Raw genomic sequence first — 26,713 nt, 5'->3', positions numbered from 1 at the left:
CTAAAGCCCTATGTCAATTTTTATGTATTTACAACGGTAAGAAACACGATCAAAACCATTTCTGATCAGTTTTTTTTTCATTTTAATGCAAAAAAAAATGACACGAAAACATTTTTTTGATGGAACAACTATGGGCCCATTCGAACGCGCTGTCAAGTAGGAGCTTTTCTGCCAAGAAGGACCGCGAGGTTAATTTTTAAAAATTGATTTAAAATCCATTTTAAACTCCTTGTGGTCGTACAAAGGGTCATTGTACTCAGAAAAATAAGCTTTATCGCTGAAAACTATAACATCAGCAATCGAAGCTTCATTTAAGGACCCAATTCGATGGCTTATTCCACCAATAGAACTGTGTTCAAAAGATAAACAATCAACTTCAAGATGAGCATGACGTTTCTATCCAGGTTTTTAAGCGAAGATGGCGTTCGAATGTTGAACGACCGAAATGTCAAAATCGCGCAGTAGCACCAACATTAGAAAAAAAATGCGGCTGTCATGCCATGGCACACTTTTTTCGTAATGTTGGTACCGCTGCGTGATTTTGACATTTCGAGCGTTCAACATTCGAACGCCATTTTTGCTTAAAAAGCTGGATACGTCACAAGTTACACTCTCAGAAAATGGCAGAATTTGGCAGAAAAGTTGGCCTGGGATTAAAAAGTTCTGGCTCCGAGTCAGCAACGCGACCGAAACCTGAAGTGGCACACTTTTGACCATAAGCCATTGTGGCATCGTCAATTGGGTCCTAAAATGAAGCTTAGATTGCTGATATTATTGTTTACAGTGATAAAGCTTATCTTTCTGAGTACAATGACCCTTTGTACGACCACAAAGAGTTTAAAATGGATTCTTAAATCAATTTTGAAAAATTGGGTCCTAAAATGAAGTTTAGATTGCCGATATTATTGTTTACAGCGATAAAGCTTATTTTTCTGAGTACAATGAGTACAATGAGATTTTTAAATCAATTTTGAAAAATTAACTTCACGGTCCTTCTTGACAGAAAAGCTCCTACTTGACAGCTCGTTCCAAGGGGACCATAGTTGATCCATCGAAAAAAAGTTGCTTTAGTACCCAATTCTCCAGAAGATCCACTTGGTTTGTAAATCTTCTAAAATAAAGGCAAAAGTTTTATTATTCATGTTGGGCCATTTTCTTGAACATCGAGTTGGTGAGGCAGAAAAAAACGTCATTCTCCTTCGACAAATGAAAATGAAAGAACTTGACAAAATGGCCCACGATAAACAACGTGGGCTCTTCACTAATACTACTACTGGGCTCTTCGAGGTTTTGGTGACTGTCAAACGTTCTAGCAATTGGGTCCTAAAATGAAGCTTAGATTGCTGATATTATTGTTTACAGCGATAAAGCTTATTTTTCTGAGTACAATGACCCATTGCAAGACCACAAAGAGTTAAAAATGGATTTTTGAATCAATTTTGAAAATTTAACCCCGCGGTCCTTCTTGACAGAAAAGCTCCTACTTGACAGCTCGTTCCAAGGGGACCATAGTTGATCCATCGAAAAAATGTTGTCTTGACAAAAAATTTTTTTGCGTTAAAATGAAAAAAGTGATCAGAAATGGTTTTTAATCGTGTTTTTTACCGTTGTACATAAAATAGTAGTTTATGCAACAAGTTGCAAAAAGAGGATTTTTTCAGCACGAGTCGTACATTTATCCAACGAGGTTCACCGAGTTGGATAAATACGAAGAGTGCTGAAAAAATCAAGTTTTGCAACGAGTTCCATACAACATTTTCTGCAATTCCGAAAAACACCCATTGAGTGAAATTTTAAGTCAAATTTTTATGTATTTTGTCAATAAATGGTTTAAATCAAAAAAATGTTAAAAAGTGTTACTTTTCGAAACAAGTGCTGAAAAGTTCAACTTTTCAGCACCCATTTCAGTGCTGAAAAGTAGAACTTTTCAGTATTTATTTTGAAAAGTGTTGCTATTCGATTCTGTTATTTTTGGTACAGAAAAGTAGGCTATTTCGTCGTTCAAGAATGACAGGAAAAGTAAGTAGTTTCACGACGGAATTGCAAAAAATTACATAGGGCTTTAGTACCCAATTTACAGTGGTGCCAGAGGGTTGAGTGCTTTTATCCTAAATATTTTACCCTTTTACCTGATGTATGGGATACCCAAAAATGGGTAAAATAGGTAGCGGATAACACAACTCATAAGAGGACAGTTTCCTACAAACGTGTAATCAGTTTTGACATTCCTGTCAAACAAATAAACGAGCGCCGCCGCCGCGAGTCGTGTTTTTTTTGCACAAACAATAAAAAAATTGGCTTCTCGTTTTTAATTTCAGAAAAAAAATTGTTTTGTTCTTCACAAGTGACAAAAGCTCAGCATCATCGTCCTGTCCCAATGGAGACCCGCTCAGCGAACGCAGGTTTCTCCGTGGTCGCCGCCACGGGCCCAAACATTTGCCGAATCTGCCTAACCAACGGCGGAACCGGAAAACAAGGGCAAGTGCAAGGTCTGGAATCGATCTTCAGCACCGTGGTGGACTACGAGTGCAAAAGTTTGTACGGGATCCTGCTGGAGGTTTGCGCTCCACTCGGCACCCGGGAGATGCTCAACGGGATGCCGGAACGGATCTGCCGGGGTTGCAAGTGGCGCCTGCTGACCGCGTACGAGCTGTACGAGACCTGCCTGCGGAGTGACGAAAAGATGCGCGAGGTTAGCGCACGCGAGATCCAGCTCAAGCAGGTAGGATTTTGGTTTTGGTTTTGGAAAAAAGTCAGTTATTGTGTTTCGAAAGATGGTCATTTGATTTATTATTTTTTTTTTAATAAGGTCAACTCTTATTCTTCCATGTTAGCTACAATCCAATCCATACAGTATGCTACCATTAAGAACACCATGTCCTTATCTTGACAACCTTGTTTGGGGTCTTGATTAAGATTTATTCCAAACTGCACAAATCGCTTTCCCAAGAACCATACAAATTTACCAAGCGGTGCTCCTAACATAGGTGTGCAATTCACGTCAGCGTGGTTGGTGCAAAACTGCATCTCGGCAATATTTACAAGTTTTCCACTTACACACTTTCGTTGAGAAACAATAGCTTCCCGAAAGGTATAATTAAAACCATTCCAACCTGCAACGACGTATGTTTGTTGTTCCATTTGTTGAAGATTTTGGTTTACTGGCAAACAAGCGGGATGGATATGATCTAAAAGAAAAAGTAAAATCTAAATTGTGGTAAATGTATTGGCCCATCTGTCTGTATAAACCTTCGAAAAGAACAGTTTTCTTTGTACGAATTAGAGCTATGTTGTGAGGGGAACGATCCCCACCTATGTTGTGATTTTGATGTATCACTGCATACTCCACGTCATAATCTCTATCGTTGTCCTTTTTCAAGAGGCAATTCTGGTATTGTTTGAGTTTGTTTATTCCTAACCTAACGAACATACTGCAATAAAAACAATTTACAAGATATAAAAGAAATATTATTGGGTGGAATTGGATACCTTTTTGCATCATAAATGCCGATGTGTATCAAAGTTTCAGCAGCAGTCAGCACGTAACGGTGGCTAATTAGTGTTCCTGTTTGATCGTTGCTAGTTGAAACGTAAATGCAAATCCGAGCGAGCCATGGGTATTTGTGCAGCTGGTCATCAGACTCACTATCATTGTGTATTGCAAGAGAATTCCCACAATTTAGTCGGGGCAAGAGTTTAGGATATCGTTTCGTTGCATCGAAACCCTGGCCTCTTCTAATTATTTGCAAATATTCAAGATTCGTTACCGTTATAATCCAAGACAAGTAGTCGTTTAGCTGGACGGTGTTGGCTCTATAGAAAAAGTAATTTTTCTTGCACGGATCAAACGAAAGCTTGGTACAATCAACGATAACCTTCAAGTACCACTCATCCTTCAAAGAATACATGCCAATGCTTCCTCGATCTTTATTACAGATTTCAGTTTGGTTATAGTACCACGACCTAAGCGTATCTGAACATTTCTTCCTCTTATTTCTGACCTGATCCAAGTGTTGCTTGTCTTCAGCTGCTCCCCAGCCTATCATTACATCATTAATATACCCTATTCGGCCAATACATATGGGTTGTATGTAGTCGTTGAACTGGACCTTGACTCTCATCTCAAAAATGACTATGTCATTCTTGCTGTTTCTATCAAAATCAACTGGTTGATGTATTCTGAATACTTGACGGTGCTGAGCATATCCAAAGTTTAGTAAGTTTTGCTTATTAGTTCCAAACCGTACGAAAACGTTTCCACTGTCCAGCAAAGATCCATTTGCATTAATCGCGCAAAGTCTTGAAGTTAGGACGTGTGATTCGCTTATTAAGGTACCTCCGCAAGCATACTCTACGGCGCGGTTTGGCTCCCGGTGGTACACGGTTCCGTACCACGGCCATTGACCAGGGTAAGGCTCAACTACGTAGTGTTTTACCTCCTCCTCAAGGTTGTTTGCAATCCGTTGTCCGCATTGTACCTTGTTTGTTTTACTCTTTGCTACCAGCGTGATCCGCCCTTCATTAAAACGTTTATCTTGCAAACTAGTAAGCTTGGTGACGTTCAAAATCCAATTTCGGTAGACATTCAATTGTACTAATGCGACGGATTTAAAGTTGGGTTCTTTCGCACACGGAACGAATGGCGGACTTGTACAATCCACTATACCAGCAACGTACCAAGGATACGATATACTCTTAAAGATTCCTATGCTTCCGCGGTCTTTCTGGCAAATCTCAGTTTGATTGTAGTATTTAGTACTTTTGCTGCTTGAACATATTATTGTTGTTCTGTTAAATTCTTCAAACCATGTGTCGTTATTAACCACTTTCCAGCCTATCATTGTGTCAGGCCTGAAAGCTTCGTTACTTGTTAACACGCAAATTGGATGCACAAATTTGGTGGATTTAATATTGGCACTAAGTTCCAAAATAACCAGTTCGTTTTTACTCGAGCTGTCATAATCCACTGGTTGGTGAACCTACATCACGTGACGGTACTGACCGTTACCAATATCAACATTTTTTTCTAGCACCAAAGACCAAATCTCTGTTCGGTTCATTGCCTTCAGCAACCATTCCTTCCAAGATTTCATCCTATTCCCGCGTTTGTTCAATTCGTACATATGAACTCCCATCCGAACAATAAGCTCTCCGCTGTCCAGCAACGATCCGATTTCATTTGTGGCGCAAATTTTCGCACTTAAAACGTGCTTCCTACTAATCAAGGTACCACCACAAGCGTACTGCACGGTGTCGTCTTGCGTCCGACGATAAACAAGGTCAAACCAGGGGAATTGTCCAGGGTATGGATCACCGTCATACGGATATTTCGGGTAATCTGAGTCGGCCTTAGGTACGCCACACTCGAACCCATCCTTCTCCAGGATGCAGCTTCCTACGAGCAAACTCACAAATGCTATTCTACCAGTGCGCATTTCTCCAGCGGAACACGTTCACCAAAAAACTAAAGCGACACATTCTTCAACTGATGGGCTTGTCTCGTCTGAGCTCGAATATTAGGGTGCTCTAAAGAGGTCAAAAGTCAAACAAATCAATTCCCGTAATCGTGAATTGTGTACATGAATTTGAGAACCACGAAGGAATTTATTCATGAGTATGGTGCATTTGCACTATAAACGTGAATACTAGGGTGGCTCGACATGATCGATTTCACAGAACAGGCATTTTCCGGTCCCATTTGGGCCTCTAAACAACCCCCCAAAATTTGGGAGCGATTGGATTTGACCCGGCTTTCCGCAAAGCGATTAAAATTTGTATGGGAAAACCCTCTTTTTTACATTTTAATTTTAATAATTTTCATTTTTCACTCAATTTAAAAACTAACACCGTAGAAGTATAGTCCTGAATCTGCCCATGTTCGCATAAATGTCCCATAAGCAAAAATAGCAAGCTGAGAAAAACGCATTTGAATTTTGTCCCACACACATAAGGCTACGTGTTAAGTTTTCACGGAAAAACTGGGTTTCCTCCGGATTTCTAGAACAAAGTTCTGGATGTTATTAGAGCTGGGACTTCGGATCGGATATTCCGGAACTCCGAAAAAACGGATATTATCCGAAATTCACGGATATCCGGATATTTTTCCATGTAATGAAGAAAGAAGCATATTTTTCCCCAATTTTTGGTACAAGCGATGGTGTTTGGAGCAGAATAGTTCAGAAAGGAGAGGGGACAGGGAGGCCACCATGAACAATCAAAATTTATGGGATTTGAAACAAATGGATTATTTTACTTCTGATAGCTTCATAAATCACGTTAAATGCTACATTAGTTATCTTCATTATTCTGATGATTATTTGTAAAAAAGTGTGATATTACAACATAAAGCAATTCCATTTGAAAAGAGTATAAATTGAAAAACATGTTCCCCAGTCGGACTAAAAATTATTCCGGGGGTTCCTTGGCCAAAATAAATAGACCTGTATTTTTTTTTTGTTTGGCCATTAGGGTGACTTGCACCGTGCTGGTTGTCTAAAAAATTGCAAATTTCGTAAATTCCGCAAAAATCCATATTTTTCAAAAAAAATTAACTCGACATCTTTCGATATCTCGTGACGATGGGGCGGTACGATACCTTAAATTTTTATTTTTTCTGGATATTTACTAAGACACATTTTAATGAATTGTAGTTCAAAACCGTGAAAATGATAGAACATTTGGTGTTAAATGGACTTTTGTGTAACATTGGACGTCTAATTTGATGGTGTGCTCAAAATTCAGAAAAAAACGTATTTTTCATCATAAAAATTTAAAAAAAATAGTTTTGAAAACGTTCCCGTTTCTCGTAACTGAACTGTCAAAAATCGAAAGACATGTCGTTTTATGGAAAATTTTATGTACTCCTCGAATATTCAATAACCCATTAAGAAAAAATCATTTTCAAATTAGGGGAAGCTATCAACTAAAATAACCCAAAGATAAATCATACTCTTAAATATGTGCAAGTCATTGGTAGTGAATAATGGCATTTTGATAAAATGACCTTAAAAACGAAGTCTTATTTTGGGCTTTCCAAATGCTATAAGAAAACAAAGTATTTGAAAAAAAAACACCATTCAATCTTGTGTCCCGTGGCGTTTACGTCGTTTTGGCGGTTATGTGGTAGTAGAATTAACTAATTGCATTGCTAGTAACATATTGGAATTGTAAGAATAACGATCGTACGAGTGATTGTTCGTCTTGGTCGTCTAGGCCCACTTCCTCCTATGTTTTTTTTTTTATTTTTTTGTAACTTTGGGTTATTTTTCAGAGTGTATCAATTTTCTACAAAGTTATTAGCTTGCACCGCCCCGTCATTAAATATCGAAAAATGGACCTCGGATTCGTGATCATAGTCCAAAGTTACCCCATAGAGTAAAGTTTCAGGAAATCGCTTCAACTTTTCTAATGGTTTTGAGAAAAAATATCCGGATACCTACGGATACCGAATAATTACCCGTCTATCCGAAGCTCCGGATATCCGGATACATTCGAAGTCCCAGTTCTAGATGTTATAGGCTTTTCGGAACGAGCATACGATTTTGAACGAAACTGCATCAATAACTCAAAAGTGATGAAAATGCATATAGAGTTATCTACGTGCGCATGTATTGCGTGTACGTACACGAAAAAGATTGAGGTTAAATTTTGTACCCGCCAGCAAAACAAATGGTGCGCTAGTGTGCGTGAGATCGGGCTTAGATAACTCTATGGGACATTTCGAGCCAAACATTTCATTTGGGCACAAAACCAAAACGTAAACATTTGGGATTATTCCACTATTTCATTCATTAGTACACTCCCTACATGCCCTCCAAGAATCAGATTGATAACAAACAATTTCCTATTGAAAAAATCAAAAACACAAAAGGGCACATAACAATGTTCAATCCAAACCAGAAAAAAAAGTTCAATTGTGCCCTTTTCGTTTTCGTTAGTTTTTCGTGGTTAAGGAACTTTCTATGTTATAAAGTGAACTTTGCATACATTCTTAACAATAATTCACTTCAAAACAAAGTTTGGTTTACGTTTCACCAAGGATTTCTTCAGAAAAAATACACTTTTGAAGAATTTTTATGTTTAACATATCTTATCAACACTGTTCGATCACAAAACTTCACCAATTATCAAAATTTCCGCTGGATTCCACATTCCTGGATTTCTAACTAAACAAAAGGGCCCATAAACGACATTCAAAACAACAATCGGGTAACAGCGCTTTAGTGCTCTTTTAGTTCTCTTCGAAATTGCGTTTAGAAAGGGCCCATTATAAACAACAGTTGGAGAGTTAAAAGGGCCCGAAAACGATATTTTTTTAAATTATCAGTTTTATTGCGAAAATCAACATAAATTAAGAAGCATCTAAGCAGAGTTGAGGATAATGATGTGTTTTATCGTATCATCAGTAAAAATACCATCAGTCAAGCTTTCTTTTTAAATAGGAATTGCAACAAGTTGTCCACTTTTTGCTAGCGATTTTCTTGAATCGCGGTTTTTGGTTTTGTGCCCTAATGAAATGTTTGGCTCGATTTATGCGATCAGGGGCAGTGAATGTCCTCTAAAACTTTCCCGAAGAAGGTATGGTCCTATCATGCTTCTGAAAAAGATACAGAGTTTTTAAAAGAGGCATTTCAAAATAAGTGTTGAAAATTATAACAGTATCAGTTTTTCACATAAAATTTCCTGGGGAATCGATTGCACATGATAAAAAAACGGTAAAAATGTTAAGATGCTAGTTTAGCAACTTTCCGATCAGTTGTATTTTTTCTCTAAATTGCTCAACAAAATGAAAGAAAATTATCTGTTGATTTGGCTCAAACTTTGTGGAGGCCTTCCCTATCACCAAAGAAGCCATTTTGTGTTAATGGTTCACCCATATCCATACAATTTTGGCAGCTATTCTTACAAAAATGGTACGTAAATATTTAAAAAAATCTGTAACTTTTCAATATTTTTTTTATTAATTTGGTGTCTTCGGCCAAGTTGTAGGTATTGATGAGGACTATTCAGAAAAATTGACACATGGAAAAAAATGCTGCTTTTTTTTAATTAATTTTTTTTCACAAAAAATCTTTTTCAAAAATATTTTTTTTTAATTTTTGTTTTTTTTTCAATTTCAAACTTATGGGAAATTATTTACAGGGTGGCCACTCAAGTCGGGAAATCGGGAAAGTCGGGAAAAAGTCGGGAATTCGTCAAAATCCGCCAAAAATCGGGAAAAAGTCGGGAATTTATGATTTTATGTCAAAAAGTCGGGAAAAGTCGGGAATTCTGAGCTTTTTAACTCTTGAATAAATTTTGTAATATTTTGTACAATTTTCAAATTGAATTCACTCATTTCTGCTTTAGAAACTAACTTTAAATTTAAGGTTATTTTCACTATTTCAATATTTGAGTATGGAAAAGCTGTTTAAGACCTTTAAAATCTTTATGAATATTGGAGTCTTTCACAGAGATTTTCAAAATATTTTTTTATGAATCAAATGATCGCTTTTAAATTTTGTTCACAAAACAAGAGGTAAAGTTGATGAAAAACTAATATAAAAAAGAGCGTAATGGCTAGCTTAGAATTATGATTCTATTCCATTTTGTCACATAATTGAATATTTGAAACAGGATTCGAACTTGAGTTTGGCAATAGTTTTTTTGGGTAAATATTTGTAATTGTTTAACTAAATTCATTAAGTAATTTAAAATGTGTTTTTTTCCAAATGTTGCCCTTGAACTTTTTTTGTGAGTATGGGTAAATTACCTACCATAGATCAGAGGCGACTCGTCCACCTGTTCAACCTGTTCATTGAACAGGTAGCCGATTTCAAGCGGATAATTTTTTTTTATTTAATTACCGCGGTGTTTTTCAACCAGCAACATACAATTACAATTTTTGTTTGAATATACGTTAACAAAATCGACGCCGTAAGTTCAGCAGCGCTGCATGCACCAAAAAAGCATTGGCCCGCCACTCTTTACTCTTTACCTCTCTTTACATCCCACCAATACTAAAGCGAGTCAGCCTGGCGGGCCACGCGCAAATGCTCGTCGCGTTCACACCGACCCTCTGAACGTCGGGGAAAAAATCTCCATACGGAAAAAATTCAACACATGTAAAGAGCTTCCTATTCATACGCAGCGGCATTATCGATGTGTTGGTAAATCTGGTTCAATCTGAGAGCGTGAACCTACAGCATTTTTGGGAGAGAGCGAAATGCCACCCCCTGGCCCCAGCTGACTTAGCTCGCTCAGCTCTGCTGGGAGCTGCTTGCAAAAGGTAAACAAGCCAGCGCGTTGACAGCACGTTGAGAGCATGAATAAATGAGAGAGCGCGAGAGCACCACAGATATTGCTCTATATTTGGCGCACTTTTAGGCATCAGGCTGTTTTGCGCAGACTGGTGATGGCTTGTTTTAAAACTGGAATGTTCAACTGCGCGCGTTGAACCTCTTCGATCTTCTTGGTTACTAGTGGATTCTTGCTCTACTGGAAAGTGATGTAATGTTAAGTTTAGATAGTGTGATTGATAAATTGAATTGAAACAATTGAAACAAAAAAGTACTGTGTTTTTTCCAGACTCGGGACACATGAGAAGAACTATGACAGTAGATTCAACCATGATCGTTATTTTATTTTCAGGATGGTTGTATTTAAAGCGGATGCAGTCCTAAAAAGTTTAAGAGTTGATGCCATTAAATGCTCCAAAAACGACTGTGTTTATTCAGACTGTTGGTCCGGTTCACTCTAGTTGAATATATTATTATCATATATTGTAGCATGAATTTGTCCTGAAAACTTTTTTTTCACTGATGCTAAAAACAAATATTTTAATTATCTCGGATTCATGTCAATATAGTTTTGTTTTTAACATCAGAAGCCCTTCTTTTTATTCAGAAATTGAATTCCAAAACCATGAGGACATAAGCGATACGACCTGGTTCTAAAAGTATAAAGTAAAATGTCAATTTAATTTTTAACCAAGTTAGCTCAATATTTGTTGGGCCTAAAAGCCCAACAAACAGTTTTCCTTTGTGAAGGATGTGGATTTTTTCTGAACGTCATGATGAATAGTTTTGAAATTTTGTACAATATTCAATAACTTCCTTGAATTTTGATAAGGATGGCAGAGCGATTGCTCTATTTTCTTCATTCACCACGCTAATGATTAAGTCTAAAAATACATTTTAACGGGATAAAAGTCTTAATCATACGTGTAATCAATTATTTGCATAAACAGAAAATTTTAATAGTATAAAAATAATAAAACGTAAAAATAAAAGCCATTTGGAAAGAAAAAGCTTCAAAGACATTTTTAAAATAAAGATTCATAAATTTACTACGATCTATGAACAATATTTATTAAAAACAACATTGTAACCGGGTCGACTTCAAGCACGAAGTCAAATGATCCAAAAGAGTTGAACCAGCCTCCGGCTGAAAAACTTTATAATAAAGAATTTAAAAAAATATCATTGAACAGGTACTACATTCGGGCACGAGTCGCCTCTGCCATAGATGAAGCTTGATTTTCAGTTTGCGGAAAATTCAAATATCGAATATAATCCAAAATTGAAAAGATTTTTACGTTTTGAAAACATAAAGAAAATAATGAAATTGCAAAAAAAAATCCAAATTGAAATTTTTAGTTCTTGCATAATTATTTAAAATAATGTCTCTTCAAACAGTCGCTTAAAATAAGTGGGAAAGCATAAAATCATATCAAATTAAATTTTCATTTAAAAAAAAATGGTAAGCAAAGTCCTTTTTGCATCGTTATTCGACCTACTTACCAAAAACCAATATCAGAAATGCTCAAAATTGTTCATCTACACGTCCTTCATGCCCCAAACTTAAAAAAATTGAAATGTTGTCTCATTTTCGATAAAAACTTAAATTAGTGTCAGAGGTCACGGTGGCTCTTACGGCTTTTTGAAAACTCACCCGAGATTTGTTGTTTAGTTTCTGTATTTTCAAAAAATGCCTATATTTGGATTTTTTTTAATTCATTGAGTTTTTTTTTCGGTGGTTAATATGGACTTTTCTTATAGAAAGTTTTTTGTTTAAAATAATTCTTTAGATAAGAAATGCCTATTATTTGAGCATTGGAAAAGTCTGGAAAAAAGTCGGGAAAAAGTCGGGAATTTGAAAATGGAATTTGAGTGGTCACCCTGAAAATTTGAAATTAAACTTGCCTTCCGATAAAAATATTCACGAGACTAAAAAATCAAGTCTGTCATATAGAAATTGCCAAAAACCACTAAAAACCCTATTGTTTCAACATTTTTTATTTTTAAAGCCGCTATATCTTCACAAGGCTTGGACATAGGACAATTGTCAATATGGAGACTTTTATGTAAAATTGTCTGGGGAATCGAATCCCACTATCGGTTTTTGAAAATTTTGACGTTTAGACCACTTTACATAGCATTCTGCATTTTTCGTGAGCCTTTTTGTCACATTTTAGGCTATTATCACAAAAATTGTGAACGAAAAAAATCGTGACATCACCTTCAAAATTTAACTTTTAAACTTAAAAATTGAGAAATCTCATGGAATTGGCGTATATTTTTCTTCCAGTGTATTTTTTTTTCAAAGATCGTCTAATTACCTACAAGTTTGTCTTTGACCATTTTTTGATACGATGTAACGGCTTAGAGATACAGCAAATTTTATTTTACAAAATACAAAAATATTTGAAACCCTTACGCCCTTCTCAAATGTCATTTTCGAGTGCAACTGGCTCGATATACACAAAAATGGCTTATATAAGCGTAGGATAATATGTCTACAAAGTTTCATTGAAATCGGAGAGGTTCGGGTACAAAAGTACCAGAAAAATTCCTGATTTGAGCTCTATAGGACCTTATCGAAAAAAAGTCTAGAAATGACTCTTCTGGGTAAATGTTTCACAGTGGAGTAACGGAAAATGGCATAGTTTTAAAAACTTGTTCATGTGTTTTTTTTTTTCAATGAGACATAGTTTTTTTTTCGGAATTTCGAGTACGTCATCAAATTGGGCGTCCAATTTTACATAAAAGTCCCTTTGACACCAAATTTCCATCTCATCACCATTTCAGGCTGCATGTTCAAAATTTGAAAGGATCGTATCGCCCCTCCGGCACGAGATATAAAAAAAACGGTGCCCAGATTCGTGATTAGGGACCCCTTAGGACAAAGTTCCACGCAAATCGAAGAGGGGTCAGGGCAGCTGCTGTGTGAGTTGGCGGAGAAAGGCCATATGAGAAAAATTCAAACCATTGCCAAATCTTAATGGCACATTTTGAAAAATATCTACCTATCAAATGCAGCCAAGAGAATTGGAATGGATCAAATTTTATGACATGCAAGCAATTTTAATTTTTTTTTATGTTTTCGGACCTTAAACTTCAACTCCCGGTTTGCCCCACTTCCATTTTTCGTATAGGGCTTATATTTGGCATGATTTTATCCAATGTATATACATACAAACGCTGAAAGTTCTACATATAGAAATCGGAGCATTTTAAACCCTGAACCCGAGTCAAGTCATTTCTTCAAATTATAACGTATTTACTGTATATAGTATAACAATCGTTCAATCTTCTCCCTATCTATCTATATTCAGGCCATGCAAGTGGAGAAAAAGGAAGAACAGCAGGTCGTCATCAAGCAGGAACTGCCCGACGGGGACGAGCAGCCAAGTTCCCAACACACAGAAAACGACACAACCATGGAAGACTACAGCGACGCGTCCGCTCTGTTGCTCGAGAGTCAGTTCTACCCGGATGCGGAAAGTTCGCTGGTCGCCCCTTCGCCGAACCTGCTGGAAGAAATGGCCCCGGCCGTGGACCTCCAGGAAACGTTTTTCGAAGAACATTACCAACCCGGCGAGAACGGGAACCACAAGTGTGGCATTTGCGAGGCAGAATTCCAGTACAAGAGTGCCGCCCGGACGCACATTCTCCAGAAGCACGACCCGTCGAAACCGTTCAAGTGCGACGTTTGTTTCATCTCGCTGACGACGGAACTGCGCCTGATTCGGCACAAGGCCTTGGGGCACGGCGTCGGAGTGATCAAATGTGACCAGAGTGCGGAAGACAAGGACGAGTCCGGCGCCACGATCTACACGTGCAAGATCTGCTCGAAAACCTTCACTTCGATGGTTCGCTTCAAGCGCCACAAGAACGTCCACGTCGCGTACAACAGACCGTTCAAGTGCGACGTCTGTCTGTACCGGTTCTCAACCCGATCGCAGCTTCAACAACACGCGAAAACGCACCAGGAAAAGCCCGAAGGCACCGACCAACCCGATCAGGACCAGTGGCCGTGCGAGTTCTGCGAGGAAAAGCTACCCAACAAACGTGCCCAGACGATGCACGTCCGGCGATTCCACCCTGAGCAAAGTCTCGCCGTAGAATCTCCCGCCGGAACTGCCACTTCCACCGGCAGTGACAAGAACGAGTACAAATGCATCATCTGCTCGGAGGCGTTCGCCCGCGAAAGTGTCCTCAACACGCACATGAAGATGCACGAGCTGATCGCCCTGGAGAAGGAAAAGGAACAACGGCAGCAACAGCTGGAAGCGATGCTCAACAAGCGGGAACAGCAGCAACAGCAGCAGAATTCCGCGTTGGATTCGAGTACGACCGCGGTCGGCGCCATCAGCTTCAACGAAAGTCTGACGACGATGGCCAGTGGTAAGAAACGTAGCGACGCCGATATGCTTTTTGTGTGCATCGTCTGCGAGCAGGAGTTTGAGGAGCGGGATATGCTGTTGAAGCACCAGAAAAGGCTGCACAAGGAGCTGGAGCTGAACATTGTGTCGAGTGGGGCCGCGCAGGAACAGCAGGATGGGGCGGCGGAGGAAGGTAAGAAAATAATTTCATTTGAATAAGTTACAGTTTCGGCCGTCACAAATGGGAGCGTTCTTTTATTACGTAACGCAAAATTTTGGATTTTTTACGTTTATCAATTACGAAAATTTTGGTACCCTAACATGTATAGGTCATCGCTGAAACGTTCAAGTTATCGCAGTTTTAGTGAAAAAAGTCGATTTTTTCCCGGTTTCGCCATTTTTCCATTTTTGCGCGTGGCGCGTCGAAAAACCCAGTTTTCATTTTCAAAAAATCGTATCTCAGAGTATCGAAAACTTCACCATTTTTTGATATTATTTGTGAAATTTTCCGATTAATCCGATAAAAATATTTTTAGACATAGGCTCTTTGATTCCGAGACCTTCAAAACAGCATTTTAAGTTTTCATACGACCTTTTCAAATGTTAAGCTAGATTTTTGAAACTTTTTACTATTTTTCTCAAATAGCCAAACAAATCACCATTCTTTTGCGTCTAAGACAGCTAAAATCGGATAAAATGGCGCGGAGTTATGATTTAAAAAAAAATAGTTTTTGCGAAAAATGATGAAAATTGCCATTTTTCGGACCACCCTAACACGACGTATGTCACCCTAATGGCCAAACAAAACAATACGGGTCTAATTATTTCGGCCAAGGAATCCTCAGACAAATTTTGAGCCCGATCGGAGAACTTTTTTTTCGAATCATGCTGTTTTCGTGGGGAATTGCTGAATTTGTAAAAAAAATGTTTTACTAAGTTCCTTTTTTGATTTTGTACATTTTGATATTGAATTTTTGAATCAATGTTGATTTATCTAGTTGCCAGAAGTTGCCAGTAGCGGAACCGTTTTGAATTGTCAAAGCAGGAACATCGTCAGAAGCAGCAAGTATTGTAATCGATCATTAGAGAAATCATTGAGCAATTCTCTACGAAATCGGTCTTTTTTCTTCAATTTTAATTTTTGTATTTTTTAATCCGACTGAAACTTTTTTGGTACCCAAAAAAGCCATTTTGCATCATTAGTTTGTCCATATAATTTTCCATACAAATTTCGCAGCTGTCCATACAAAAATGATGTATGAAAATTCAAAAATCTGTATCTTTTGAAGGAATTTTTTGATCGATTAGGTGTCTTCAGCAAAGTTGTAGGTATGGATACGGACTACACTGGAAAAAAATGATACACGGTAAAAAAAATTTGGTGATTTTTTTATTTAACTTTTTATCACTAAAATTTGATTTGCAAAAAAACACTATTTTTATTTTTTTTTATTTTTTGATATGTTTTAGAGGACATAAAATGCCAACTTTTCAGAAATTTCCAGGTTGTGCAAAAAATCATTGACCGAGTTATGAATTTTTTAATCAATACTGATTTTTTTCAAAAAATCGAAATATTGGTCGCAAAATTTTTTCAACTTCATTTTTCGATGTAAAATCAAATTTGCAATCAAAAAGTACTTAACTGAAATTTTGATAAAGTGCACCGTTTTCAAGTTAAATCCATATTTAGGTGACTTTTTTGAAAATAGTCGCAGTTTTTCATTTTTTTAAATTAGTGCACATGTTTGCACACTTTTGGAAAAAAATATTTTTAAAAAGCTGAGAAAATTCTCTATATTTTGCTTCTTTGGACTTTGTTGATACGACCTTCAGTTGCTGAGATATTGGTTTAAAAACAGGAAATTGATGTTTTCTAAGTCTCACCCAAACAGCCCACCATTTTTAATGTCGATATCTCAGCAACTAATGGTCCGATTTTCAATGTTAATATATGAAACATTTGTGAAATTTTTCGATCTTTTCGAAAACATTTCAAAATTTTCAAATCAAGACTAACATTTCAAAAGGGCCAAACATTCAATATTACGCCCTTTTAAAATGTTAGTCTTGATTTGAAAATTTTGAAAATAATGTTTTCGAAAAGATCGGAAAATTTCACAAATGTTTCATATATTAACATTGAAAATCGGACCATTAGTTGCTGAGATATCGACATTAAAAAATGGTGGGTTGTTTGGGTGAGACTTAGAAAACATCAATTTTCCTGTTTTTAAACCTTTGCATTGCAATATCTCAGCAACTGAAGGTCGTATCAACAAAGTCCAAAGAAGCAAAATATAGAGAATTTTCTCAGCTTTTTAAAAATATTTTTTCCAAAAGTGTGCAAACATGTGCACTAATTTAAAAAAATGAAAAACTGCGACTATTTTCAAAAAAGTCACCTGGGTAATTCTCTACCAACTCACACGAAATCGGGAAAAGTTGCCCCGACCCCTCTTCGATTTGCGTGAAACTTTGTCCTAAGGGGTAACTTTTGTCCCTGATCACGAATCCGAGGTCCGTTTTTTGATATCTCGTGACGGAGGGGCGGTACGACCCCTTCCATTTTGAACATGCGAAAAAGAGGTGTTTCTCAACAATTTGCAGCCTGAAACGGTGATGAGATAGAAATTTGGTCAAAGGGACTTTTATGTAAAATTAGACGCCCGATTTGATGGCGTACTCAGAATTCGAATAAACGTATTTTCATCGAAAAAAACACTAAAAAAGTTTTAAAAATTCTCCCATTTTCCGTTACTCGACTGTAAAAATTTTGGAACATGTCATTTTATGGGAAATTTAATGTATTTTTCGAATCTACATTGTCCCAGAAGGGTCATTTTTTCATTTAGAACAAAATTTTTCATTTTAAAATTTCGTGTTTTTCTAACTTATGTTCTAAAATTGTAGAGCAGACAATTACAAAAATTTTGATATATAGACATAGGGTTTGCTTATAAACATCACGAGTTATCGCGATTTTACGAAAAAAGTTTTGAAAAAGTTACTTTTGCGTTTCTCTTTGTTTCGTCGTCCGTGTCTGTCGCGGGTGACCATAAATGGCCATGATCGATGACGACCAACTTTTTCAAAACTTTTTTCGTAAAATCGCGATAACTCGTGATGTTTATAAGCAAACCCTTATGTCTATATATCAAAATTTTTGTAATTGTCTGCTCTACAACTTTGTAGAACATTGTTACACTCTAAAAATAACCCTGCAAAGTTAGAAAAACACGAAATTTTAAAATGAAAATTTTGTTCTTAATGAAAAATGACCCTTCTGGGACAATGTAGATTCGAAAGTACATTAAATTTCCCATAAAATGACATGTTCCAAAATTTTTACAGTCGAGTAACGGAAAATGGGAGAATTTTTAAACTTTTTTAGTGTTTTTCGATGAAAAATAAAATTCGTACGCCATCAAATCGGGCGTCTAATTTTACATAAAAGTCCCTTTGACACCAAATTTCTATCTCATCACCGTTTCAGGCTGCAAATTATTGAAAAACACCTCTTTTTCACATGTTCAAAATGGAAGGGGTCGTACCGCCCCTCCGTCACGAGATATCAAAAAACGGACCTCGGATTCGTGATCAGGGACAAAAGTTACCCCTTAGGACAAAGTTTCACGCAAATCGAAGAGGGGTCGGGGCAACTGCTGTGTGAGTTGGCGGAGAATTACCCACCTAAATATGGATTTAACTTGAAAACGGTGCACTTTATCAAAATTTCAGTTAAGTACTTTTTGATTGCAAATTTGATTTTACATCGAAAAATGAAGTTGAAAAAATTTTGCGACCAATATTTCGATTTTTTGAAAAAAATCAGTATTGATTAAAAAATTCATAACTCGGTCAATGATTTTTTGCACAACCTGGAAATTTCTGAAAAGTTGGCATTTTATGTCCTCTAAAACATATCAAAAAATAAAAAAAAATAAAAATAGTGTTTTTTTGCAAATCAAATTTTAGTGATAAAAAGTAAAATAAAAAAATCACCAAATTTTTTTTACCTTGTATCATTTTTTTCCAGTGTAGTCCGTATCCATACCTACAACTTTGCTGAAGACACCAAATCGATCAAAAAATTCCTTCAAAAGATACAGATTTTTGAATTTTCATACATCATTTTTGTATGGACAGCTGCGAAATTTGTATGGAAAATTATATGGACAAACTAATGATGCAAAATGGCTTCTTTGGGCATACCGAAGGCACCAAAAAAGTTTCAGTCGGATTAAAAAATACAAAAAAAAAATCGAATGACCGAAATCCTAGAGAACTGCTCATTGTAAAATGCATGTGTGGTTTGTTGATTTTCTTTTAATATTTTAATTACTTTTTTTATGTAAATTTCGTTACGCATTCCCTCTTTTCATCCCTCAGGTATTTTTTTAAATTAAATTTAATAATTTAATAGTTTTTTTCAGTTTGATAAATTTCCATGTTTTACCACTTATTTTATGCGAAATGTTTGGAGAGACACATTTTTTAAACATATTTGCAATTACTCAAAATTTCTTGGAATTTTTTATTTTGCAACGTGAAAAGGTTTTTAACATATATATTTTTTTCGTACAAAACGTCAACGAGTTTATTTGATATTGATTTTTTTTGAAGCTTTATCCATAGTACCTAATTTACCCATACTCATAAAAAAAGTTCAAGGGAAACATTTGGAAAAAATATTTGAAATGACTTATTGAATTCAGCTTAAACATTGAAAATATTTACCGCAAAATAAAACCATTCTCAAATTCAAGTTGGTTTTTGCTTAATAAAATTTAATCTGGATCTTAAAATATGTTATAAAAATTTATAAGGCCGCTGCAAATATTGTTTTCATATTTTCTCTTTCACCTCCATAAAGGTGGGCTCAAAGTTTTAAGCAGGGTTGCGAATGAGCGAGCGCTCACGGAAGGCTTGCTCGCTCCAGCTGGAGCGTGAGTTTTTATCAGGTAGCTCGTGCTCGCTCACGCTCACCGGAGCGTTTTGCGCTCACGTGAGCTGGTGAGCCAAAGTAGGTAGTTGTTTTTTCCTGTTGAAGTATCTGCCTGTTTGAAACGAAGTTTCCAGAACTATCTCAGCACAGGCAGCAAAAACAAACAAGAAAGTGGTCGAACAAACAAAAGTAAGCAATGAAATAGATTTGGTCAGCGAACCGAAATTTACGTTTTATTTAAAATCTAGACATTTTTCGAACAATTAACAAAAACTAAATTCATAATGTAAACATTCATATTGGACCATATTGAATTGTTGTTATGTACAAAAAAAATGACAATTTATGTATATTTTAATTTTTTTAAATTATCTTTAAAACAGTTACAATTATTCATGTTCAAAAAATCATATATAACTTGTAATTGAATATTTCCAGAGGTTTGGTTGCGGAAGTGTTAAATAAAATCCACTTGTTGGAAGAAGAGCCAACCTTTTTGTGGTGAAAAATATTGACAATTTATTTGATTTGAGTCAAAAGGGTTATTTCAACCATTAGCAATTTTGAAGCTAATATTTAAAAATAGAACTGTTTCAAAAATGTTACCCTATTTTCTGAAATGTCTGCCAAATAATGACTAACCTTATAGAAATGATCATCCGTTTCTTATCACTGAATCATTTAAAGATTTAATAAACGGAATAACTTTTTTTAATAGTAGCTCATTCTGACCCGCAATCTGGAAATGTAGTCAAAACACTGATTAGGTACCTAAAACAGTTTAATGTTATATTTTAATCAACGAAGCATTTAACATTGAATCGAACTTACCAAAGCATAAATCCTCTTGAATCAATTCATTGTTTTGTAAGATTTTCTAATGTTTACAGGCCCTTTTACTTAGGCGTCTATACCCCTCCCCCCTAACCTCTCTGCGAAAATAAGGCCTTTAAATTCTAAAATATTTATACATTCAACTATATGTCTGAAAAATGATTTGACCCTTGCGAATCCAACTTTTTATTTTAAAACATGGTTGATGAAAATAAGCTATTCCAATTCATATATCATAAAATTTGTTCACAAAGTCATATTTCCTCAGCCCTACTGCACCTTAAGCAAAAAATCCATCTAGAATTGAAAAAACTTTCTCAAAACGTTAAATGATTAGCGACACGTCCAAATGAGCGCTCCGTGAGCGAAATATGAGCGCGAGCGCGAGCGTGGAGCAAACGCGAGCTGAAAAAATCGGAGCAAACGTGAGCGCGGGCAAACGTGAGCTAGCTCGCGCAGCGCTCCTCCTCACGAATGAGCGAAAAGTGAGCGCTCACGAGCGCGTGAGCGCGTGAGGAACGCAACACTGGTTTTAAGGTACAGCATAAGTTTTGCGTGTACGTACACGAAGCGTTTTCAGGTAAAAATTTGTACCGGCCAGCAAAAACAAATGATAAACTAGTGTGCGATTGGGCTTAGATAACTCTTTGGAATTGATGTGCATTTAACTGAATGCCATTTTTGTTAATATTACTATAATTTCCAACATATTTGGATTATTTGAAAATAAGTGTAGGAAACATCTTTAAAAATAGTTCATAAATCTAAATTTCATCTGAGGTTTGCATTTTCTCAATCTTATTTAAACAATACAACTATAAAAAGTCTGGTATAACAAAGCTTTATTACAACAAAAAGTTACAATTCATTGATCTAAACTAAAAGTTGCTCCAATGCCGCACCGAGGTCCGAATGCTGGTCCGTGAACAGCGCCCCCACGATCTGCTATACACTACAAAGGGAAGGAGTCCAATCTGGGGAAGAAATAATCAAACAAAAGGAATTAGAATGATCATAATGAATTATACAATAGATTTAAAGACAACTACCAAAAATGCTCCCTTGCAGTTAGTTTCGTTAGCCAGTTGTGATCTGTGGAATAAAGAAAAAAAAATCATAATAAAAACATTAAATAGCTTCGAAAAAGATACGAGTTACATTGTCAATTTGAGAAACTGTGAATTTAGCAAACCAACATTTCAAAATAATTCACACAAACCTATACAATCACAGACCTTTTTACGGATTTTGGTTTGTATCGTATAGATTTGCATGAATGAAAATGAAATGACGGTTGAACAAATTTCATCAGCTCAAACTATCAATGTTCAGGTCTATCTACGATAGAAAAAGCACACAAAATTTGGAAATTCTACCAAATTAGCTCTAAACTACATTCTAAACTAATTCAACAGTAAACAGAAACGCAACCAAAGAACAAACACAAAAACAAGAAAAATATTTTGAAAACAGTGAAAATTTGGAATATCGCAATCTCAGCAACCGGTGAAAACCACGGTTACCGAGACTTTGACAGTTGCCGAAAGTTTGAACTTTTAAATTTTGTACTGTGGGCAATTTCTCATTGGAAATCGTCACAGTTTTGGCCAAAATCGTGTCATCAGGGTAAATTTCGGTTCCCGATGGCGCATCCGCCGGAGTCGAATCCACACCGGGTTGGTCTAAATCAATGTAATGAGATTTTTCTATACCCAACGATGGATTCGACTCCGACGAAGCCGCCACGGGTTGGTCGAAATAATTTTCATTTGGAATTTGGAAAGCCCATGATGGACCCGGAAGTGCCGGATCCACCACGGATTCGATCGAATTGCTAGGAACGAAATAATTAGTGAGAGAATTTTGATCTGATAGTGATTCCGTTTCCAGAATCACCCCAGCAGGTCCGAAATAGTAAACCTGATTAGAGGTCCAATCGTCGAGTGGTTCCGTAACCGGGATCGCTGCGAAAGCGAGTTCCGCTAGCGATCTCGGTTCGTGAACCACTGACGCGCGGTCTAGCTCGTTGAGCCGCTCGAAATAGGCCACTGCGAGTTCTGCCAGGTCATCGTCATCGTCCCGGATGCCCGATTCGACATCCGGGTCATAGGCCAGGGCTGGCCGGGACCGCCAGACACCCATGCGGTGCGCTAGAAAGAGAGAAAAGAAATTGCGTATTAGAAATAGTAGAATACGACCGTACGCCGCCATCTCCAGTTTGGGAATGAGGGGTTTGGTAGGGGTGCACTCGGGTATATACCTTTTCGGCTTGTTGATTCGTTGCCAAGGGGGGCGTTGCCAAGCGCGCGCGCAGCTATTTATGTTTTTCATTGCTCACGCATAGCAACGGGGGCGGTGCTTTGGTCGTAGTAGCCGTTGCCGTTGTTGACTTTTTAGAATAAAATTTAAAAATTCAAAACTCGAACTGATTGATCTTTTCTCTATTTTCAGCCCCGGTAGATGACTTGGAAGACAGCGCACGTACCAAAGATCCGGAACAAACCCAGGACGAGTCGATGGTGGTCGATCTGGACCCGATCGAGTTCCTTGCGACGGAGAACGGTCAAACGAAGCCGCGTGGCGGCAGCGGTGGTCCTCCATCCCTGCCCAAATGTGAACTCTGCGGGAAAACCTTCATGTACAACTGCCTCCTGCAAACCCACATCAAAAAGAGTCACAGCGAATCGAAGCCGTTCGAGTGCAAAACGTGCCACATGCGCTTCGGCTACCGAGGCACCCTCCAGAAGCACGAACTCTCCCACTCGGCGCAGAACGTCCGCGCCGGTGGCCACGGTTCCATCATGTACAAGTGCAAACTGTGCGGGGCCAAGTTCCTCGAGCAGAAGCTGCTAACCTTCCACCTGAGGACCCACCGCAGCGCACCTCCCACTCCAACCCAAAAAGCGGAACCGGAACCACCCACCACCAAAAAGGTGGAAATCTTCGCGTGCGGCTTTTGTCCGCAAATCTTCAACGCCAAGGACGAGTTCGATCGGCACCTGGTCAATGTCCACCGACAGACGCCGGCGCCACCGCCATTGAAACCGGCTCCCGGAATCAACCGGAACTCGCCAACGCCCGCGGCGGCGCGCAAGACTGCCGAACGGCGAACGCCCATGAACGAGAAAGAAACGTTTTTCGACAGCTTGTCGATCGTCAAGCTGGAACATCCGTTGGGAACGGTTAAGTTAGATTAGAATGAGGAAGTGGAAAACAAGGAGGAAAGCCAGACAATGAGCGTTTCTGAAAGAAATGTGTAGAACCTAAGTTGGAAAGATTTTCATTATGTTTAGGAAAACCAATATGAACACGTGTTACATGTGTGACCCCTTAAAACCGATTTTATGACGCGATGTGACGTCAAGTTTGTGACAGAATAATCGAGTGTTCTCAAAATAAAGTATATTTAAGACAAGATGTGACTTTTTTTTTTTCTTTTCGTCTTAGCCATTTTTAAGAAGAGTGTAACTAGATAAGCCCAAACATGTGTTTAATGCGGAAAGGCTGAAAAAAAATCGAAAAATAAGTACATATTTCTTGATAAGACCGTAGGGCTTTTGTTAATTTGATTTGGTTAACCGCGGTGAATTTTCTTGAAATAATTCAAACTGTCAAAAATCCACCAAAGCATCTACCGCATTGATCGCACAAAAATCTGTGGTAGAAAAGTATCCACCGGTAGATGCTTTGGTGGATTTTTGACAGTTCGAATTATTTCAAGAAAATCCACCGCGGTTAACCAAATCAAATTAACAAAAGCCCTCGTGTGTTGTTGAGGGTTTATTCAAATATCACTTAGCACAAAATTTTGGGACGTTCAGAATCGAAACAGTGCTTTGCGTTGATTCTTTTCATTTTGGGTTTGTCGAGTTTTTATTTAAATGCGAGTGTGTGTGTTCGGTTAAATTTCGCAAATTGGTCCGAAATATTGAACGAAGACAGCGGAAAAACGGTGGAAATGAACAGGTCTCGGCCGCCGGGGGAAATAATAGCAATGTTTTTTTTTTCTAATTTCTGATTTTCTCACTTTTAACATCAAATTAAAGCTATGTGAATCCATTTTAGTCAAATTAGATTGGTTCATTTCCTATTAGGGTGGATTTTCATGGATTTTTCGATGACCGACATCGAAAGCGGCTTTCGATGCTCGTGGTCAAATTTGGTCGAAAACTCATATTTTTCGACTAAGTTAAGTGGTAAAATAGTTTAGATTGATTGTTCATGGCAGTACGAACAATAAAAACAAATACTAATTGCCGGAAAGCCCTGAAAATGTGATTTTCCGACTTTTAATTTTCGATGCACGAGCATCGTAAGATGACCGACATCGAAAGCATAGTCACTACCATGCTTTGCTAAAATGTCAGTGCATCGTAGTTCGATGCCTGTCCTGTCAGCTATATTGCTGCCGCGACACCATGGACACAAACCAAATAACGCTGTGAAATATTTCCGTGAATATTTCAAGCAGGCAAGCGTTTCAAGCGTTTTGTGGCAAACACATGAGATTTTTCCGATGCCAAAATGGCAACAATGGAATCGGCTGATGTTGATGTCGACAAAGTTTTGAAAAGAGGCGATAGGCTACCTCAAATTATTTTAAAGTGGGTTTTTACGTTTTCAAATAACAAGAAAGAATTTTGATTTTATTTCACAGCATGAAATGTATGTCATTCAAGGAAAATGAAGTGAAAAGGAGTGTTTCCCATAAACATAGAACATTTTTAAACAGTACGCTAGATCAAAGTGTGTACGGTTTACCATGCACGGAAAGTTGAAAACATGGAAAAAATTAGATTTTTTTTTCAGATTTATTTTTATGGAATAAATATTTGATAATTGCATCATAGTTCTGGCTGAAGGTTAGAAGAGTGGGAGAAATTAAGAAGAAAAGCAAGTAAAGAAAAAAAATAAAGAAATAAAGCAATAAAGAAATAAAGAAATAAAGAAATAAAGAAATAAAGAAATAAAGAAATAAAGAAATAAAGAAATAAAGAAATAAAGAAATAAAGAAATAAAGAAATAAAGAAATAAAGAAATAAAGAAATACAGAAATAAAGAAATAAAGAAATAAAGGAATAAAGAAATAAAGAAATAAAGAAATAAAGAAATAAAGAAATAAAGAAATAAAGAAATAAAGAAATAAAGAAATAAAGAAATAAAGAAATAAAGAAATAAAGAAATAAAGAAATAAAGAAATAAAGAAATAAAGAAGTAAAGAAATAAAGAAATAAAGAAAAAAAGAAATAAAGAAATAAAGAAATAAAGAAATAAAGAAATAAAGATATAAAGAAATAAAGAAATAAAGAAATAAAGAAATAAAGAAATAAAGAAATAAAGAAATAAAGAAATATAGAAATAAAGAAATAAAGAAATAAAGAAATTAAGAAATTAAGAAATTAAGAAATTAAGAAATTAAGAAATTAAGAAATTAAGAAATTAAGAAATTAAGAAATTAAGAAATTAAGAAATTAAGAAATTAAGAAATTAAGAAATTAAGAAATTAAGAAATTAAGAAATTAAGAAATTAAGAAATTAAGAAATTAAGAAATTAAGAAATTAAGAAATTAAGAAATTAAGAAATTAAGAAATTAAGAAATTAAGAAATTAAGAAATTAAGAAATTAAGAAATTAAGAAATTAAGAAATTAAGAAATTAAGAAATTAAGAAATTAAGAAATTAAGAAATTAAGAAATTAAGAAATTAAGAAATTAAGAAATTAAGAAATTAAGAAATTAAGAAATTAAGAAATTAAGAAATTAAGAAATTAAGAAATTAAGAAATTAAGAAATTAAGAAATTAAGAAATTAAGAAATTAAGAAATTAAGAAATTAAGAAATTAAGAAATTAAGAAATTAAGAAATTAAGAAATTAAGAAATTAAGAAATTAAGAAATTAAGAAATTAAGAAATTAAGAAATTAAGAAATTAAGAAATTAAGAAATTAAGAAATTAAGAAATTAAGAAATTAAGAAATTAAGAAATTAAGAAATTAAGAAATTAAGAAATTAAGAAATTAAGAAATTAAGAAATTAAGAAATTAAGAAATTAAGAAATTAAGAAATTAAGAAATTAAGAAATTAAGAAATTAAGAAATTAAGAAATTAAGAAATTAAGAAATTAAGAAATTAAGAAAGTAAGAAATTAAGAAATTAAGAAATTAAGAAATTAAGTAATTCAGAAATTAAGAAATTAAGAAATTAAGAAATTAAGAAATTAAGAAATTAAGAAATTAAGAAATTAAGAAATTAAGAAATTAAGAAATTAAGAAATTAAGAAATTAAGAAA

At 36.1% G+C, this 26,713-nt stretch overlaps 1 protein-coding gene and 1 long non-coding RNA gene across 2 annotated transcripts; one reads left to right on the top strand and one right to left on the bottom strand.

Moving 5' to 3' along the window:
• The first annotated feature begins 2,235 nt into the window (after window positions 1–2,235).
• LOC6035947 (zinc finger protein 808) lies at window positions 2,236–23,843 on the top strand. The gene is made up of 3 exons (XM_038255426.1): window positions 2,236–2,722; window positions 13,595–14,837; window positions 22,878–23,843. The coding sequence occupies exons 1-3, from the start codon at window positions 2,378–2,380 to the stop codon at window positions 23,621–23,623; spliced, it is 2,334 nt and encodes a 777-aa protein (XP_038111354.1). The 5' UTR covers window positions 2,236–2,377; the 3' UTR covers window positions 23,624–23,843.
• LOC119767254 lies at window positions 2,761–3,386 on the bottom strand. The gene is made up of 2 exons (XR_005277419.1): window positions 3,250–3,386; window positions 2,761–3,188 (listed from the first exon to the last, which is right to left on the bottom strand). It is a non-coding gene; the product is annotated as an uncharacterized LOC119767254 (long non-coding RNA).
• Window positions 23,844–26,713: the final 2,870 nt, after the last annotated feature.

This window comes from Culex quinquefasciatus, chromosome 2 (genome assembly GCF_015732765.1).
Source record: "Culex quinquefasciatus strain JHB chromosome 2, VPISU_Cqui_1.0_pri_paternal, whole genome shotgun sequence".
In the NCBI taxonomy this organism is placed as follows: domain Eukaryota; kingdom Metazoa; phylum Arthropoda; class Insecta; order Diptera; family Culicidae; genus Culex; species Culex quinquefasciatus.
Note: the sequence above shows the minus strand (reverse complement) of the source record. Positions and strands in the feature narration are given on the sequence as shown.

Excerpts from the sequence above, each read along its gene's own strand:
- LOC6035947 (XM_038255426.1), top strand. The coding sequence starts at position 2,378 with ATGGAGACCCGCTCAGCGAACGCAGGTTTCTCCGTGGTCGCCGCCACG. Across the intron at positions 2,723-13,594 it reads GCGAGATCCAGCTCAAGCAG|GCCATGCAAGTGGAGAAAAA; the intron begins GTAGGATTTTGG and ends ATCTATATTCAG. Across the intron at positions 14,838-22,877 it reads GGATGGGGCGGCGGAGGAAG|CCCCGGTAGATGACTTGGAA; the intron begins GTAAGAAAATAA and ends CTCTATTTTCAG.